This window comes from Acomys russatus, chromosome 6, assembly GCF_903995435.1.
Source record: "Acomys russatus chromosome 6, mAcoRus1.1, whole genome shotgun sequence".
In the NCBI taxonomy this organism is placed as follows: domain Eukaryota; kingdom Metazoa; phylum Chordata; class Mammalia; order Rodentia; family Muridae; genus Acomys; species Acomys russatus.
Window position 1 is genome coordinate 84763862 of NC_067142.1, and position 17389 is coordinate 84781250.

Sequence of the window (17389 nt, forward strand, 5' to 3'; positions counted from 1 at the left end):
TGGTGCTCACCATAATTTTTTTAGAGATTAACATTTTTAATTGTAATAAATGGCTAAAAATAAAGCAAATGTTTTCCAGAGTAGCTTATCTTCTAAGAAACACTAACAATCATGTTGTTGCCACTGAAAGGTAGGTATCTTGGTGCTTGGAAAATGGATTTGCAAGCACTTAGGAAGCTAAGGCAAGTAGGCTGCAAATTCTAGGCTAGTCTGGAGGGGGGCAGGACACACAGTCACCTGCTTAAGGTGACAGCCACATTTAGCTGCCACCACACACAGCACTGTGGTGTCTGCTCAACTGTAATACTGAATCTCAAAAACATATGCATCTTAATGTAAATTCATCAATATATAATGTTCTTTTTTTTAAATCTTTCAACCACAGTTGGAAATATATACAAAATAATTTTTAGAAAAATAAATAAATAAAATGGTATCAAAAGCATCTTCTAAATGGAGCTCAAAATGGCAACTGGAGACTCAGTTTGTATTAATTCCGTTTTTTTTTTAGATCTGCATTTATTTTATGTATGTGTATGGGTGCTTTGCCTATATGTATATATGAATGAGTGGTGCCTAGGAAGACCAGAAAATGCACTGCAGGCTTGTCTAGAAGTTGATCTTAAGGAGGCCATTTTCTCAACTGCGCTTCCCTCCGCTCCAGCAGCCAGCACACAAAGTCATGAAAAAAACCGGTGTTGTAAAAATTAAAAAGCATCTGCTCTGCCAAAGACAAAGTGAGCACAAGCCATGGCCTGGTACCCAAACACACACAGACTCCTCAAATTCAGCACTAAGAAACAACACCCAACTTCCAAGTGGGTCAAACAAGAGTGGAGCTGGGGCCTGACACCATGAAGCCAGCCAGAAGCATGACAGATGTTGTGTGTTCTCACATCAGGAGCGACAAGCGAATGACCCTGTAGACGTCACCTGCAGGGCGGGGCTCCGGGGCTGGGATGAGAATGCGTAACAAGCAGTTGTATAGTTCAGAACAGCTTGTAGAGCTTCACGTGGAGGCACACCAGCCAACTACCCTGCCCACTGCACATGGCACCCATGTGTCCCACAAATGGAGCTCAGTGGCAAAGAGCCTGCAGGGCAAAGGGTAGAGGGATGGCCAGAGGAGCAGGCTCTCATTGCAATGAGGACAGCCTAAATGACACCACCGAGGCAGGCACAGGCCATTATATAGCTCTACAAAGACATAGTGTAGACAACAGCAAAAATGAACCATAATATGAATGAAGAGATGTTAAAAGTAAAATTCTTAGGGGCTGCAGAGATGGCTCAGCACTTAAGACCTGAACTGGGTTCCCAGCACCCACATGAGGCAGCTCACAACCACCTGTAACTCCAGCTCCAGGTGGTTCCAGGCCTATCTAGCCCCTGCAGGCCCTGCACTCATATGCACATACCAACACACACACACACACACACACACACACACACACACACACACACACACAATATTTTAGAATACAAGAAATCTTTTTTTTATTAAAATTCACCTATGTCAGCACAGATCTGTGAGTGAAGAAGCCCTCGGGGCCATGGCATCAGGTAGCGTTTGACAGAACAAGGAAGCAGGGAAGAGTGGCTCTGACCGTTACAGTGCAGCATTTGCCTGTTTGGAACATGGTCTGATTAGCTGGCCGCCTACAACCAACTGGAGCTAAGCTGCTGTGGCCAGCCGAGACGTGGTAGGTAATTTGTTATAAACTGTATGTGATAGTTTGGACTGTGAACACTTGCCTAAGGCTCATGTGTCTGAAGCAGCTCAAAGTGCTGTCTGGAGGAAGTGGCGCTTTCAGTAGCAAAGGACGTCCTGATAGATGTGTTGGGCTTCTCTCCTTCTGGGACCCCTCTCTGTAGTATGCGTATGGTGGGGACAAATGCTAAGGCCACCAACTCTGGCGTTACCCTGAGTTAGTTCTAATCGATAACTCAGAATAGGTGTGGGTGTGCACCCTTCCCAGAGTGTGAAGCATAAATGGGCTCTTAGGGTACAGACTGTGAGCCCCGTCGGAGGCTGTGTGCTGCGGTACAGACTGTGAGACCCTTCGGAGGCTACGTGCTGCAGTACAGACTGTGAGACTCGTCGGAGGCTGAGTGCTGCGGTACAGACTGTGAGACCTGTCCGAGGCTGCGTGCTGCAGTCTTCTGGCTGAAGGTAAATGCTGACCAACTTCCAGGAGCCTAACCGACTGTCTTCTCAGATTACCAGCTCTTTGAACAAAGCACAGTTTAAAGATTCAAGTCCTTCCTGGTTTCTTTCTGCGTGAGGGGCAGCACAGGCCACAGGCCAAGGAGCAAAGCCAAGAGCTCATGAGTGGAACCCATTTTGGCTCCAAAACCATGAGCCAAAATCCACCCGTCTTCCTTGCAACTGAGTACCTCAGGGATTCTGTCACAGCACAGGAGGCCGCACACACTGTGAAGCTAGTCTTTTGGTTAATTTATGCTCTCAGGTTGTAGCTCTTTGGCTGAAGTAAGAAACATGGCTTCTGTCAGGCTGATACCAGAGGAAGCTGTCGTGAGAACAGCCATGCTATAGGGGAAATCTCTCCACTGCCTCTCGACTTTGCTCTTAACCCAAAACTACTCTAAAACTGGCCTTTATATGTTTTTCTCTTTGTTTACAAGTTATTTGTCCAAATCCACAATGTCTCACACCCTAAGACAGGAAAAAATGTAGATTATTCTCCAGTACATAATCCAGGAACCATTTCAACTACAAACAGCCATTTAAAATCTCCCTACTCCAAACACCAGATGTCAATGGCTGTTCCTCAGTCACTTCTAGTGGGGGATGAGGCTTCAGTGAACGATACTCCAGTCACAGGACAGTTTTGGTGAGCCTGTTTAGATCCGAGGCCTATATACCTATCACTTCCTAACACCTGCTTCCACAAGACATGGTGCGTCATAAGGACACAGGATATAAAGACAGCCAGGCTGCATAAGGGACAGCGAGCTGGATTTTACCAAGGACAGCTAAAGAGTGAGGAAAACAACTGCTCAGGAGGCTCTTCCTGGATCTGCACACATCTGCCTTCTGGTTTTGGTTGTATGTTTTCTGTTTTTGTAAACAGCTTGCCCGACTGCTCCAGGGACGGCAAGCACTGAGACCCTGGGTCCGCGGCCCAAGGTCAGCGCAGGCCGTTCAGCTCCACAGGGAACCGCTGTTCCCTCTGCTTCTCTACGGTGATTTCTGATGTCTCCCTGAGATGGCGGCTTGACTTTGTTAAGTTCAGGTGAAAATTAATTCTGCTAAAACTATAATCTATTCTTGTATTTCGCTTCAGAGCCCTGTTTGCATCTGCTGAGAAAACCTAATATCCCTCCACAGATATGCCTGAACTAGTGTGTAATGCCGAGAAGCTGCAATGAGCCCCCAAGGCAGCAGTCTGCCCACCGCTGCCTACCGTCCACTGGTGAGAAAAGGTCCCATGGGCCAGTCAGACGCTCACTCACAATGGTAAAGGGCACACAGGCACTCCCCGCCCAAATAAGCTGCCTGGGAAGCCTGATCACCCTTTTCAAAAACAAACAAACAAACAAAAAAACCAATGCCTCAAAACCAAGGAAGTTCTTAAACCTATTATTTTCATGAGTTTATACTTTTATAGCAGATGAAGGCAAAATTTGGTACTGGTTAAAGTGTAGCGTCTTCATATAATCCAAGAGGTATAGCCTAGGAATGCAATGTGCTCTTAGTGTCCCAGCAGTTTAAACCCTTATAAAACACAAAGGCGACACTCGTTGTCAGATCAACCACGCACCTGCCAGAAATCCACAGGTTTCCTCTGTGGGAGCTGTGACAGCGGGGGAGGGGATGCTGATGGGTGCTGCAGGTGTACACAGCTCCGCAGATCATTGGAACTCAGAGAGAACATTTACTGTCTCTTCCTGTTGCCTCCGAAATTACTCAACGAATATTCTTGGCCATCTGAGGAAGCTAAGGCTTGTTAGAAGAGGCACAGAAAACATCAAAATCTACTGTACAGAGCTGGGCATAGTGGCTCCTGCCTATAACCCCACACTTAAGAGGCTGACAAAGGACTGCCTTGAGTTCTAGGCCAAGCTGGGGCTCAGTTCCAGGCCAGCTTGAGCTAAAAGGGAATCTCTTTATAAGAACTGAAACAGTCAGGAATGCAATGCACGCCTTTAACCCCAGCACTGGGGGCAGAAGTAGATGTATGTTTGAGTCCATGGCTGGCCTGGTCTACACAGTGAGTCCCAGGGCAGTAAGAGCTATTGCTTCAGAATGAAAAAGAAAAAGATACATAAATAAAACTAGTGCATACGGTGGACCGATGTTACAGCATAAATTAAGGCACAAGAGAACACAAGCAAAAGAGATGTAGATAAAACCGTAGAGGAAAGCAAAGAGAGCCTTAAAGAAAAGGCAGAGATTAAAAGTAAGAGTGAGCCAGGTGCAGTGGTGCACACCTTTAATCCCAGCACTCAGCGGGCAGAGGCAGGTGGGTCTCTGTGAGTTTGAGGCCAGCCTGGTCTACAAAGCAAGTCCAGGACAGCGAAGGCTACACAGAGAGACCCTATCTCAAAAAACAAAACAAAAACCAAAAAAGTGAGAGTGAGGGAGGACAAAGGGAAAGTGGTGATGGGCACACACTGCCCTGCACACTCTGTGCACTCAGATGTGCAAGACAGCAGGGCCAGGAGCACAGAAGCACGCAGAGGTGGCGATAGGTCTACAGGGGAGAAGCAGGAGAGGAGAGCAGGAGGACATCAAGAGGGACTGGGGAGGCTCAGTCAGGGTGCCTCAACTTTCACCCCGAGTCTGTATGCAGGTTACACAAGAGATAGCTATTTTTAGGGTCTCACTTTTCCACAGCATCAGCTTCTTAAATGATTGCAGAATCGACATGAATGATGGAAGAAAACCAGATCAAAGATGGACAGCAACATATTTTAAGACAGGGATGGAGAAAAATGGGTACATACTTCAAAATTAGGTATGATTCCATCTATCCACACTTCAGTCTGAAAGACAGAAAAGGAAAAGTGGGCTGGCTGTGATGACTAGTGCCTAGAGGGAACAGGCTGACATCACTGCACCACTGACAAACGTGAAAGACAGTGTAAGAGGTCTACACAGTGACTATAGGCAAACAGGAAAGACAAGAAAAGGTCAGTGATCGCTTACAAGGCAGAAAGCAACACTGGGTGTCTTCAGGCAGAAAATCCAACAAACAGCATGGTAATACCCGCTGTGCAGCCCTGGAAGTGGCAGGCACCCCACAGGAGATGGCAGGAAAGCCTACACCCCCTGCCACTGTGCAGCCTGCCAAGGAGCTGCTTCTCTGTCCACACAGCAGCAGGACAAGGCTCATCGCCTGTGAGTGTGCCTGAGATGGACGCTGACGTCAGCCGAAGCAGGACAAAGGACAGGCTCACACAGTGGTCAGGACACTGCTGCCTCCATGCCCAGTGGGGCCCTAGACTATTGTTGCTCTTACATGGGCTCCCTATGCAAGAGCCTGCAGAGCCTTGGGCTGAGAAAAACTCCCTACAGAGACTGGCCCACATGAGATCTCACAGAGTATCCCCACTGAGAAGCAGCAGCTATGCCCACACACCCACACTCACAAATGAGAAAGGCTCACAGCAAAACACGTCCCTGTGAATTTAGTTAGTCCTAGAACTCTGGGAACAAAAAGAAAATCCTATATACCTCCTCAGAAAAAAAGCGAGAGAAATATGGTCCCACTCAAAGGCTTGGTGGTTGGAAAGTGGCAGAGGAGGCTGAGAAAGAAAACCCCTGAACTCTCATAGGCAAGTGTGAGCAGGGCAGGAGGCAGGATGCCAACGCTGAAGAGCAAAGAGAAGCATCCAGAAGAGGCCTGAGGACCAGGCGCTGCAGGAAGATCTGGGTGCCTGCACTTCAGGCTTGTTTTGCAGTCTGTCAGAGGGTCTGGGAATTTACAGTGACAGGAGCATAGAAAAATGAGGCAATTTATTTGCCTAAGGGAAAAAATTATACAAGGAAGAGCCAAAGGTATTGCAATAGGCTGAAAGTTAGGTCTGTTTAACTTTAATCGAGATAAACATTGAAAAAGGCACACATAAAACTGAGGCTTAATCAAAAGATACTATAGCCTGCCTGAAGAAGTACACTACAGCCGTGGGAAAGGGTGGCAGCTATGACCGGATTGGGTGGGAGACACAAACAGGACTTGGAAGAGCGCATGTTCAAGGCCTCCTTACACATTCCTCCAGCTGCATTAGCATCTGATGCCCACCTGAGTTCCTCCAGCAAGACAAAGAACCATATGTCAGATGGCACACCTGTCCCTTCACATAACAGCTGCCTGCCACCTGGCAGCATTCAACAAGTATTTCTTACATTGATAAAAGGCCTTGAGGCTAAGACCCTGTAACAGTCCATCATGTGTGGACCACGGGATAGGTGGTCTTCCTAAATCTGAGATTACATACCTAAGTAACATGAGACTGTTCCCCTTACATCACAGATGTTTGGGGTCCAAGTATAAAGCTGCCCTGGTAGCCTTAATTCTAAAAACATATTAAGAAACCGAGTCCTTTGGAACAAAAAAACCACTCTATAAATGCAATGCATCAAGAATTTTGAAATAGTATACTAGATAGATAGACATATCTTAAATACAATTAAAAGTGTAAACGATGGAATAATCAAAGCACAGAATACTAATATTAACATAACTAAAACATGTGTCTCAAACATACAGTTGCCCCAATTCCCACATAGCTCTACTACAAGAAGTTTCTAGAAACAGTGCACTTAGATGAAGCTGCACTGCTGCAGTCTGTAAAAACCCATGGGTGAGCACCTTCCTCTCAGCGGTGTTCCTCAACTCACCTGAGTGTGCCAACATGATCAGCACAACCTGGCGCTCTGAGAAACGCTGCCACAGCTCCTCACAGCTATTCTCCAAGCTCTCATTTAAAGGAACTGCCCCAGGTCACGTCACAGCATCCACGTTGCTTCATGCCACAGGCTACCCCAACACTGTTCCCAGAAATGCTTCTGTCTACCATGACTTCTCCCAGCATGCTGCTCTTCCTACACAAGGTCTTGTATGGCTGGATACTGATGCATCAGTGCAGAGTGAGCCACCCCCCAGGAAGCAAATTCTGATAGAATTCCCTGCCATCCTCAAGCCAACTATCAACTGGACAAGTTAAGCAAAGTCCACTACACACCTGTGTATGGTGGGGATCTGAAGCCAGGGTGGTGATTCTGTACCTCAGAAAACAAGCAGCCCATGGCTGGTGAAATGTTCAAATGGCCTGGACGTTGTTAAGAAATGGCATTATCCAGGGCTGGAGATAGGCTCAGCCAGGAGAACCATGTACTCCTCTTGTGAGGACCCAGGTTCAATACCCAGCACTGACATTAGGCATCTCACAACAAGACAACTACACTCACATGCACATACTTATCCATGCATTTATTTTATTTTATAGTGGAGGAAGTGGAGGACATATGTCTGTGCACCCCATGCATTCAGGAGCCTACAGAGGCCAAGAGAAGGAATCAGATCCCTGGAGTTAGTATTATAGGCAGTTATGAGCCACCATGTGGGCGCTGGGAAATAAGCCTAAGTTCTCCGCAAGAGAAGTAAGTGCTCTTAACCACTGATCCATCTCTCCAGCCCCATAATCAAAATGTTAAAGTAACAACTGAAGTAATAACTATTAATCAGCAAATTATGAAAAACTGTTTTCTCCACATTTGGAAATTAAGACAGCCATATCAGTCAATTTAGAGGGTGTGTGTGTGTGTGTGTGTGTGTGTGTGTGTGTGTGTGTGAAATAGATTTGTTGAATGTCACAGGACCAAATACAGAGAGAAGGCAACATGTGGGCAGGAGTTCAGAGCACTGGCTGCTTTGCAGAGGATATGGGTTCAATTCCCAGCGCGCACACACACACACACACACACACACACACACACACATATACATACATGTGCATGCACAAGCACACACACACACACACACACACACACGCATGCATACACACATACACACATACAGCAGCTCAGAATCATTTATAACTCTAGTTCCATGGGATCTGGTGCCTACTTCTGATCTCTGTGGGCACAGAGGCCTGCACAGGCAAAACATTCATACATAAAAATAAATACATCTAATTTTTTAGTATGGATCAGAATTTCAGAAACAGAAGGAGCCACAGCCTCACCAGCAACCTTTATCAGTAATGAAGTCCACACTCTAATCTGCCAAACGGCAGATGCTGCTGGAGGAGACGAGAAGTCACTTCCCTCGGGTCACTAACGGGGCTAATACAAGCTGGGAGGGGGCAGAATCCCCCAGGTCACTGACAGGGGCATGCCGATATAAGCTGGGAGAAGGTAGGACACAGGGGCACTGCTTTTGACCTACTACCTGCAACTACAAAAAAGTAGCAAGAGGAGGCGATTTTCCTCACAGTATTCATCAAACAGAGGCAAACAGCGATGTGCCACTCAGTTATTTCCTTGGACACTTGATACTATTTTTAATTTCAGATTCTAATTGATGACACAGAAAAGCAACTGATTATGGTGCATTAGGTTTATACCCTGCAACCTTGATGTAACCATCAACTAGTCCTACAAGTTTGTCAATTCCTTCAGATCTCAGTCATATCACCCCAGGCAGACAGACCTTTCTCTGCAGTCTCTATACCACTGGTTTCCTCTTCTATATTTGGAAGACACCATAGGGAACTGGCTCAGTGTACTCTGTAAATGCTAGATTGAACTCAACTCCACTTGGGCCGAGTGCTCGCTCTGGGGGGTGCTTAGTAAGTACTGACTCAGTTTCCCCAGTGGACAGATATGCCCTTCCCCCATGGCCTGTTCCTTCCCTTGAGTGTAACTGGCAGCATCCTTTAGGGAGTGGTGGCAGATTGTACACTGACTCGATGCATCACAGCTGGGCTGTCCACTGCACAAGATGGAGTGAGGTACTCTCTGATATCAAGTTCTTTCTCCCATAATTCCCTCTGCAACCACTACAACTTAACACGGGGTACATGGGGTCTCTGCAGCCACTACAACTTAACATGGGGTGCATGGGGTCTCTGCAGCCACTACAACTTAACACGGGGTGCATGGGGTCTCTGCAGCCACTACAACTTAATGGGGTGCATGGGGTCTCTGCAGCCACTACAACTTAATGGGGTGCATGAGGTCTCTGCAGCCACTACAACTTAATGGGGTACATGGGGTCTCTGCAGCCACTACAACTTAATGGGGTGCATGGGGTCTCTGCAGCCACTACAACTTAACACGGGGTGCATGGGGTCTCTGCAGCCACTACAACTTAATGGGGTGCATGAGGTCTCTGCAGCCACTACAACTTAATGGGGTGCATGGGGTCTCTGCAGCCACTACAACTTAACACGGGGTACATGGGGTCTCTGCAACCACTACAACTTAATGGGGTGCATGAGGTCTCTGCAGCCACTACAACTTAACACGGGGTGCATGGGGTCTCTGCAGCCACTACAACTTAACACGGGGTACATGGGGTCTCTGCAACCACTACAACCTAATGGGGTGCATGGGGTCTCTGCAGCCACTACAACTTAATGGGGTGCATGGGGTCTCTGCAGCCACTACAACTTAATGGGGTGCATGAGGTCTCTGCAGCCACTACAACTTAACACGGGGTGCATGGTGTCTCTGCAGCCACTACAACTTAATGGGGTGCATGGGGGTCTCTGCAGCCACTACAACTTAACATGGGGTGCATGGGGTCTCTGCAGCCACTACAACTTAATGGGGTGCATGGGGTCTCTGAAGCCACTACAACTTAACACGGGGTGCATGGGGTCTCTGCAGCCACTACAACTTAATGGGGTGCATGGGGTCTCTGCAGCCACTACAACTTAATGGGGTGCATGGGGTCTCTGCAGCCACTACAACTTAATGGGGTGCATGGGGTCTCTGCAGCCACTACAACTTAATGGGGTGCATGGGGTCTCTGCAGCCACTACAACTTAATGGGGTGCAGGAGGTCTCTGCAGCCACTACAACTTAACACGGGGTGCATGGTGTCTCTGCAGCCACTACAACTTAATGGGGTGCATGGGGGTCTCTGCAGCCACTACAACTTAACATGGGGTGCATGGGGTCTCTGCAGCCACTACAACTTAATGGGGTGCATGGGGTCTCTGAAGCCACTACAACTTAACACGGGGTGCATGGGGTCTCTGCAGCCACTACAACTTAATGGGGTGCATGGGGTCTCTGCAGCCACTACAACTTAATGGGGTGCATGAGGTCTCTGCAGCCACTACAACTTAATGGGGTGCATGGGGTCTCTGCAGCCACTACAACTTAACACGGGGTGCATGGGGTCTCTGCAGCCACTACAACTTAATGGGGTGCATGGGGTCTCTGCAACCACTACAACTTAATGGGGTGCATGAGGTCTCTGCAGCCACTACAACTTAATGGGGTGCATGGGGTCTCTGCAGCCACTACAACTTAATGGGGTGCATGGGGTCTCTGCAGCCACTACAACTTAATGGGGTGCATGAGGTCTCTGCAGCCACTACAACTTAACATGGGGTACATGGTGTCTCTGCAGCCACTACAACTTAATGGGGTGCATGGGGGTCTCTGCAGCCACTACAACTTAACACGGGGTACATGGTGTCTCTGCAGCCACTACAACTTAATGGGGTGCATGGGGGTCTCTGCAGCCACTACAACTTAACATGGGGTGCATGGGGTCTCTGCAGCCACTACAACTTAATGGGGTGCATGGGGTCTCTGAAGCCACTACAACTTAACACGGGGTGCATGGGGTCTCTGCAGCCACTACAACTTAATGGGGTGCATGGGGTCTCTGCAGCCACTACAACTTAATGGGGTGCATGAGGTCTCTGCAGCCACTACAACTTAATCGGGTGCATGGGGTCTCTGCAGCCACTACAACTTAACACGGGGTGCATGGGGTCTCTGCAGCCACTACAACTTCATCAGAATCTAGAGTTCCAAGTGCAAGTCCCTAAAAGCGGCGTCGTGCCAGCTGCTGGCCTCCTCTGTCTGTTATCCCATGTATCCTACACTGTCTTTTCTCTATGTGCATTTCTCTCCCACACTCACTCCCATTGGGGAAGCGGTGTTTCTCCCGCTGTGCTGCTACTACAGTCGTAGTCCACAGTAAGGCAGCCTCGTGACTGTTCTCCACCTAGAGCCTGCAAGTGCACAACAGCACAGCTTCAGGACATCACAGTATCCCGCAGTACTCCACATGTACACATGCTTTAAATGCATATCCAACTACTGGCATTTATTTACTGTGTCTATGTGTACCAACAATATGTATGTGTGGAGGTCATAAGATAACTCGCAGGAGTCAGTTCTCTCCTACCATGTCGGTCCCAGGGACTGAACTCTGATCTTCAGGCTTGGCTGCAAGTGTTTTTTCTCATGGGCATTTTTTAAATTTTTTTTTAATTTTTAAAAAGATTTATTTATTTATTAAGTATGCAGTGTTTTGCCTGCATGTGTGCCTGCATGCCAGAAGAGGGCACCAGACCTCAATATAGATGGTTGTGAACCACCATGTCGTTGCTGGGAATTGAACTCAGGACCTTTGGAAGAACAGGCAGTGTTCTTAACCTCTGAGCTGAGCCATCTCTCCAGCTCAATTTTTAATATTTTAATTCCCTTTGAGACATCTTTAGCCCATGAACCAGTTCCTTACAAATGTACAACAAGATGACCCTGTGTTTGGAGTTCCCTGTTCTTAATGGGTCAGTTACAACTGCAGCTCCCTCAGGTTTTCCTCGTCTTGTTTTCGGCCCTGGGGTTGGGAGGGGTGCTGCATATATCCAGTTACATCCTGTTGTTTGGTGACACCACTGGGTCCAACTATGTCCTTGCTCCTCTAGGAGTTACTGAGCATATCACAGCCTCGAATCCTAATAGAGATTCCAGGCCTATTAGTCTTAACTCCACAAGTTTTTACAACTGCCATGTTGGTGTTTGTGTACTTAGAACAGACACGGCATCTTGATGCTCTGTCATCACTCTGCAGTGCTCCTCTGTCTCCGTAGCTCTGATCTGAAGACTCTTCATCCACTGCTAATGTAGCTAGCCACTCCTGTTTCTCCTGATGAGTGTCTGCGTGTGTCTTGCGCATACTTTCACCTTAAACCTACCTATATCACTGTATCTGAAATGAATTCCTTACACACATCAGAGTTGAGTTACACTTCTAATCCACTCTGATCATGTTGTCTTTAACCAATATAATTAGATTATTTATATTTTGTGTAATTAATGATGTTTTGAGCTTATATTTATTTGTATGAGTATTAAAGTTTGTTCTGAGGCTCTGTTGGTTTCTGTTTACTTGTATTTTACTATGAATTACTAGAATATTTTTAGGCTCCCACTTTAGGCTGGAAGTGGTGGCCACGCCTGTAACCTCAGCACTCAAGAGGCCAAGGTGAGAGGACCATAAGCTCAAGGTCATTCAGGCTGCATAGCAAGACCCTGTTCCCCACGATGTATATACACAGTTTATCTACAGAGCTGTGAGTGACATCTCCAGTTATTGTAAGATGCACAGATGTAGTAAATATACACGTGTAATAAATACACAGATGTAGTGCACACACTACCAGCACAGTGGTGGCTCCGGTCGTCCCTGACCAAGTTGTGTGGCAGTCTCTCTCCCATGTTCTACCCCTCTCTTATTTATAAAGTGTCTTTAATGGTTTTTATACGTACATTTAAAACTACACCAGGGCTAGAAAGATGGTTCAGCAGTTAAAGTCAAGGCTCACAACCAAAAGCCAGAAAGCTCCATCAGAGATCTTGCCACTCTGACCTCAACCCTAAGACACCCTCTAGGAAACAGGGAAATGGGTCTGATGACCCCTGTCTGTGCTAAGCTTCCGGCGTTTACATCTCCCTTCTGTTAGAAAACTTGTTCCTTATGGCACGTTTGCCAGTGCAGCGGCCTTTCTGCCTTTCACCTGATAATGCACACATTCCCCCTCATTCCTTTTTCTTTTCTTTTTTTTTTTAAGTGATGCAGGTCCCACTATGTAGCCTTGGCTGACCTGGAGCTCGCCATGTAGACCAGGCTGGACTCAAGCTCAGAGATCCCCCTGCCTCTGCCTCAAGCATTGAGATTGAAGGTGAGAGCGACCACACCTGCCTTCTCCCTTCACTCTTGAAAGGCTGGAGAGGATGCAGAGCACACGGGCTGGGGGTAGGGGGAAACACATACCACATGCATTCACATGTCACGCTTACAGCCAAAGCATGGCACATGCACAGGCCATGACGGGAGCTCCGCCTCGGCACCCGCCCGTTCTCCCGTTCTTCCTCTGCTACTGCACAAAAAGCATATATGTAAACACATGAGGGCTGGAAGGGATCTCAGGGTTATCTAAATCTACCAAACGCTCAGCTCCCTCTACAGCACCCACCAACACCGTCCTCTCCGTGCCACTGCTGACGAGAAGCTCATAAGGCCTCAGCTCTACTTGGTCTTTGGTCAAGAAAATAATCTTTGAAAGGTATCTCTAGCCAGGTGGTGGTGGCACATGCCTTTAATCTCAGCACTCAAGAGACAGAGGCAGGTGGATCTCTGAGTTAGAAGCCAGCCTGGTTTACAGAGTGAGTTCCAGAACATCCAGGGCTACACAGAGAAACCCTGTCTCCAGAAAGGAGAGAGAGACAGAGACAGAGACAGAGAGAGAGACAGAGAGACAGAGACAGAGATATGGATGGATGGATGGATGGATGGATGGATGGATGGACGGACGGACGGACGAATCTTTAGCCATGACTCTAATTCTCCTTGTGTGGCTTAAGCCTCTCTAGTTCTAGCTGTCTTCTGGGGAGAGGGGAGAAGAAGTGGGGTTCCACTTCATACTCTCCTCCTCACACTGAGCCCCAATACCCTGACTTGCCAATGTGCATTTGTTGTGTTAACATAGCCAATACCCCTCTTGCCCTATACATTTAAACAAGCGTGACAGAGCTCCAGCCCTCAATTACCTGAAGCCTACATATGATTTAATAGGGAGAAAATGTCCCCTCTCTCCGTCTGCTCCTCCTACAGTAGGACTCTGACGCCTTCGCCAGCTGGGTCCTTTCTACAGCAGGATGGGGACCTGCTTGTCTGTAAGAGCCCTGGGGCTTAAATTCCTTGTTGGAAATTTACAATCCCAACTAAGAAACAGAAGAGCATTCCCTTCTGTTGGAACACTAAGCCAACAAATACGGTGTGCCTATCCCTCTCGGGAGACAGACACTCACTCTTAGTCACTTTGTGGAGTGGCTCTAGGAGCAGTCTCGCGTCACACCAGTAGGTGTCACTCTACGGTATATTTTAAATTCTGTTCAAGTCACTCTTTGAGCACGGTGTGCCTAACAGAATTCTAGTTACAAAGAACAGGGGAAGAAGTAAAACAGCACGATGCTGTTCTCATCAAGTCTGCAAGTGTAGACACCAAGAAAAAGAGTATTTTGTTTGCTTTCTAGATAGAGGAGGTCATGACATTTATTTCCTAATGAAATTAAATACAAAACTTGTTAAGCCTATAAACAACTCAAGATAATTCACAAACAGCAAATGAAAAAGAATCAGAGAAACTGCTGCCGTAGATCTACACTGTCGTGCCACGTGTGTGTTCTAGACTTGAATTTATTCAACACTTCTCTCCCAAACTCCAAGTTTCTAAAAACCTGAATGTAAACAAAATGTCAACCAAAAGGAATTTACCTTGAACAATGGTGCAAGTTTAAGCTCTGCCTTCTGTTTTACTAGCAGACACGATGTCAAGGTCTGCTGAGCTGACCGATTCTCAGACACAGAGTTGCTTCTCACCTCTCAGAAAACGGCATCGGAGACACTGGTTAGTGGAGACAGACAGCGATGGGCTGCACCTCCACCACGAAAGCAGGGATTCCTCCACTGCCTGTAACAGTCCACTTGTGTCACTCTGAGGAGCTCCCAGCGATTACCAGAACCGTAGCATGACTTGAGGCTCAAAGCACAACAACAACAGAGTCCTAAGACACAAGCCTAAGAGCTAATCAGACAACACATGAAGGAAGGCGACACAGCTGCACCACAATCAGAGGCCCTGCATCCACGCCCTCACTATCTGGTTCAGGCCACTCTCAAACAGGACGTTCTCAGAAAGCAAAGGCTGCAGACCAGTCCTAGGGACCCTGCAGACCCGGAACACAGCACAGTCCTACTGCACAGGTTCTTTAAGCTCAGACTTCGCTCACGCTGGTGCAGCTGAGACAATGAGACCCGTAAGACTAAAAGGCCAAGAGCTTCCTGCGAGCCCTGACTTCATGCTCTTTTTAGATGGCTTCAGAGTGTGAGCGCTTGCCCAAGCCGCTCCATCCGCAGTGCAGATGCTCAAGTGCAACATGGACTCACAGAGCACTTCAGAAGACGGGCGGCATTTGATAATCTCCAACACACAACACTAAGGCGTCTAGGAACACTGCTGAGCGGTCAAGAGGTCAAGATTCATTTATGTCAACTTTAAACAACACAGCATTTTCTTTATGTTACAATGGTAGAATAAGCTAATGTTTCCAAAGCATACAATTGACAGGCTTGGTGCTGAGAAACACTTGGCATGACTGACATGTCACTAAGCTTTTTGTCGGGGGTTGGGGTGTAAAAGGGGCTCAGTGAACTAAGCAGTTTTTGGAATCTACCAAGTTCAAGGTTTGTGCTCAGCACTCGCACAAGTTGGCCATGTGACTTCCTGGCAAGTCACTCCATGTTTTCTATTACTTTCCCACCAAAACGCAAACAGTGGGATTATAAGGAGGATTCCACAAATACCTTATATAGATGCCGACTATAGGGTGTGGGCACACAGTAAGTGCTCATAAACGGCAGCTAACAGGAATTACATCTTCCTTCCTGACACTAAAGTGACTGTATCAGTTAATGTGGAACAGCCACAAACTCACAAATTTAAGTGGCACACAGTGCAGCTTCCTATTACCACCCTTTAGAAAATTAAAACCCCTTACTCAACGGAATGCCAACAAATGCCCACCTTCTCCTTGGCACAGACACATTTTGCATGACCTTATGTAGATGGATGAGATAAAAGCTTTTTTCCTCTGTTGCGTTGTTATTTTAAAGTGCAGATGCATTGGAGTCATTTCACCCTTTTGTTTCATATCCTTAGGATCCAAAGCTTCAAAGACACTGTGTCAGCATGCAGTCGACACTGAAGAATTACCTTGTCAATCACCCCAAGGACTCTGAAGGCCTTCAGCTCCTCGGCAGGGCTCCTTAGGTTCCAGGGGGGCCTTGAACTTAGTGATCCCGGAGGCTACGGGAAGATATCAAAGATCACACATCAATCAGGGAGGCACTTGAAGGAAGACTGCCGACTGAAGCAAACGCAGGCCAAAGGAAACTAAATTTATCATAAATCAGAGACAGGAAAGATAAAAGGGGAAAGTTACTGTTTGTCTGTAATGTAAAATAAAAAAATCAAAATAAAGAAAATCAAAAAGAAAAAGCAAGACAGAAGCAGAAGTAAATAAGTCGCAGCACTGAAAACAGGTCTTAAAACAGAAAAATTAATGAGCTGATAGTGTTTTAGAGCTATCATAAAGATATCTAACAACCAGGTAATCGGGCAGAAATCAATGACAGCCTTGAATTTACCGAGACAGACCAAATGGAATGTAGGAAGAAAACAAAGAAAAAGCCTTGAAACAATAGTCCCTTCGTGTTTCTTCATAAAATAAAGTAAGAACTTAGATATTTAAATATATAACATATGTTTTATAAAGAATTGGCAGATTCAAGTTCAACCAGAAAAATTACTAAACAATGGTGAAAAATGTCTAATCAACATAACCAGTAATTATTAGAACAGAGGTGGGGTGATTTATAAGAAAGAGATTTTCATCAAATATCTGAAAATCTGTGATGTGGAAAACAGTCTATCAACTACAAAAAGAGCAATGAATATGAGAAGAGTCTGCTTGAGCAACAGTTAAAAACAGTCTTAACATCCAAAGTCTCTGCCTAGTTTTTCCGGCCGTCAACTAAGTCCTAGGACAGGAAGGACTCAAAACACCTCCAGTTGATGTTTATGTCCAGAAAGCACTCCTGTAATTCCTCCTCACAGGAGACAACCCTTGTTATACAGGACAGAAGGCCTTATCAACAAACCAGCTTAGAATACAGAGGGGACAGCATGGTGAGGAACTGACAGAGACCCTCCCCGTGCCGACAGGTGCAGCCAGACAGAGCTCTTAAGAACTGCACCCTGGCCTCCTGTGGGGGCGGGGGCAGCAGCTGAGGTGGTGGTTGGGCCAACAGAAAGGTAGAGGGGTAAG

The 17389-nt window shown here is 46.8% G+C and overlaps 1 protein-coding gene across 1 annotated transcript in view; it reads right to left on the reverse strand.

The window, feature by feature from the left end:
- The window catches only part of Rps6kc1 (ribosomal protein S6 kinase C1), a 114195-nt gene that overhangs the window by 21694 nt on the left and 75112 nt on the right, over positions 1–17389 (reverse strand). The window contains exons 8-10 of the mRNA XM_051148378.1: positions 16276–16368; positions 13317–13377; positions 6869–6961 (exon numbers count right to left, since the gene is read on the reverse strand). Coding sequence (XP_051004335.1) covers positions 6869–6961; positions 13317–13377; positions 16276–16368 — 247 coding nt within the window. The remainder of the gene's footprint in view (positions 1–6868; positions 6962–13316; positions 13378–16275; positions 16369–17389) is intronic.